General features: G+C 46.0%; 1 protein-coding gene across 1 annotated transcript in view; it reads left to right on the top strand.

Moving 5' to 3' along the window:
* The window catches only part of lrp6 (low density lipoprotein receptor-related protein 6), a 40,457-nt gene extending 39,796 nt beyond the window's left edge, over nucleotides 1-661 (top strand). Inside the window, 1 exon segment of the mRNA XM_020613439.1 lies at nucleotides 532-661. Coding sequence (XP_020469095.1) covers nucleotides 532-661 — 130 coding nt within the window.
* The last annotated feature ends 775 nt before the right edge of the window (nucleotides 662-1,436 follow it).

The following is a 1,436-nucleotide window of genomic DNA, read 5'->3' as shown; positions in this document are numbered from 1 at the left end:
TCAGAGGTTAAAACTGGGGATGAGACTGACATGTCAAAGCAGGAGCGAGTTTCAGGGGGACAAAAAGGAGCTGCAGAACATTTGTACATTGAAAAGAGAAAAGCATATTTATATATTTTCTATACAGTGTTTACTGATAATACCATAGAGGTTTGTATTAAGAAATTTGTACATTTTTTAAGAAAAGGTTTTATTAAAATCCTCACAAATATAAGTTGCCTTAAATCAGGAGGAAAAGGCTGGAGGACAAAAAGCACAAGAGGACGTTAGACTTATCTGATGCCAAATATGAAACCAGAGGAGAAGAGCTCCCCCGGAGGCTCCTTGCGCCGCATGGCAGCCATCTTGTCTGTAGTCCCATGTAACCAGGGTCAGGAGCGGCTGGGGACACGATGTGGTGCTGGGTCTTTGATTTGAATTTACCTCCAGTGTGTTTGTGAAACGGTACGGCTGATAGTGTCTGGTGCGGATGTAAGTCGCGTGCCATTGAAGCAGGAACCTAAGGCACATATCCCCCCTGTTTGGAAGCAGGAGCCACTATGAAACGCTACAGAGCCCAGAGAGGACACGAGCTTATGCCAGGATGTGTCTGGGTTCACTCGTGTCCCCTCTGGACAAAACATCCCAGCATCTCCCACGAAGATCACGTCATGTGACGTGACTCGCATCCAGACTCACCAGACGGATAAAACAAACGTGCGCTTGGGTTTGCCATATTGTGCTCTCACTGAAACTGCAACAACCCAGAGCCGCCGCGGGCTGCGCCCACCGGCCTCTGCTCCCAGTGGAGGACGCGGCGTCCCACCAACAACACGTGCCTGACCAGTTACACACTCGTATCTTTATTTTGTTGTTATTACTATGACAAGAAACAAAGGAAATCTAGTGCCCTCTAAATGCTATATAATATTTTTGTACCACATATTGTGTAGATAACGTATTTATAAGCTATATAGAAAATCATTGTAAATCTATCCACTGATTTCTTGTATTACTTTTCATTCCGTTTTTTTATATTGCCTCATATTTTTCTACAGAATATCACTGCGAACGTACAGCGACAATCTCAGCCCAGAGCGCGGGAGCACCTGTGGTGTGTGTGTACGTGTGCGTGTACATGTGTACGTGTGTGTACGGACAGTCACTGGCTGTGTTAACCAAGTGGAGGCACATACCTGAAGCAGGGACTGGGGGGAAATGAGAGACGGCATTCTGTCACCTCCGGTTTTCCGTGAATCTGTTTGTCTTTTGCTTCTTGTCACAGCCGCAAAAACATTTAGTAAGACAGCGTGTTGCATCGTTGGAGGAGAGTGTTCAGGCGGTTCCCTCACTGGCGTCAAACGTTTGATTTGCTTCATGTTAAAGAGGAAAAAACCCACCAGCACGAGTTTGAAGACAATCTAAGGCTTTAGAGCTCCAGGATGTCACGTCGTTAG

This window comes from Monopterus albus, unplaced genomic scaffold (assembly GCF_001952655.1).
Source record: "Monopterus albus unplaced genomic scaffold, M_albus_1.0 scaffold134.1, whole genome shotgun sequence".
NCBI lineage: Eukaryota > Metazoa > Chordata > Actinopteri > Synbranchiformes > Synbranchidae > Monopterus > Monopterus albus.
The sequence above is the reverse complement of the archived record's forward strand: the minus strand, read 5'-3'. Positions and strand labels throughout refer to the sequence as shown.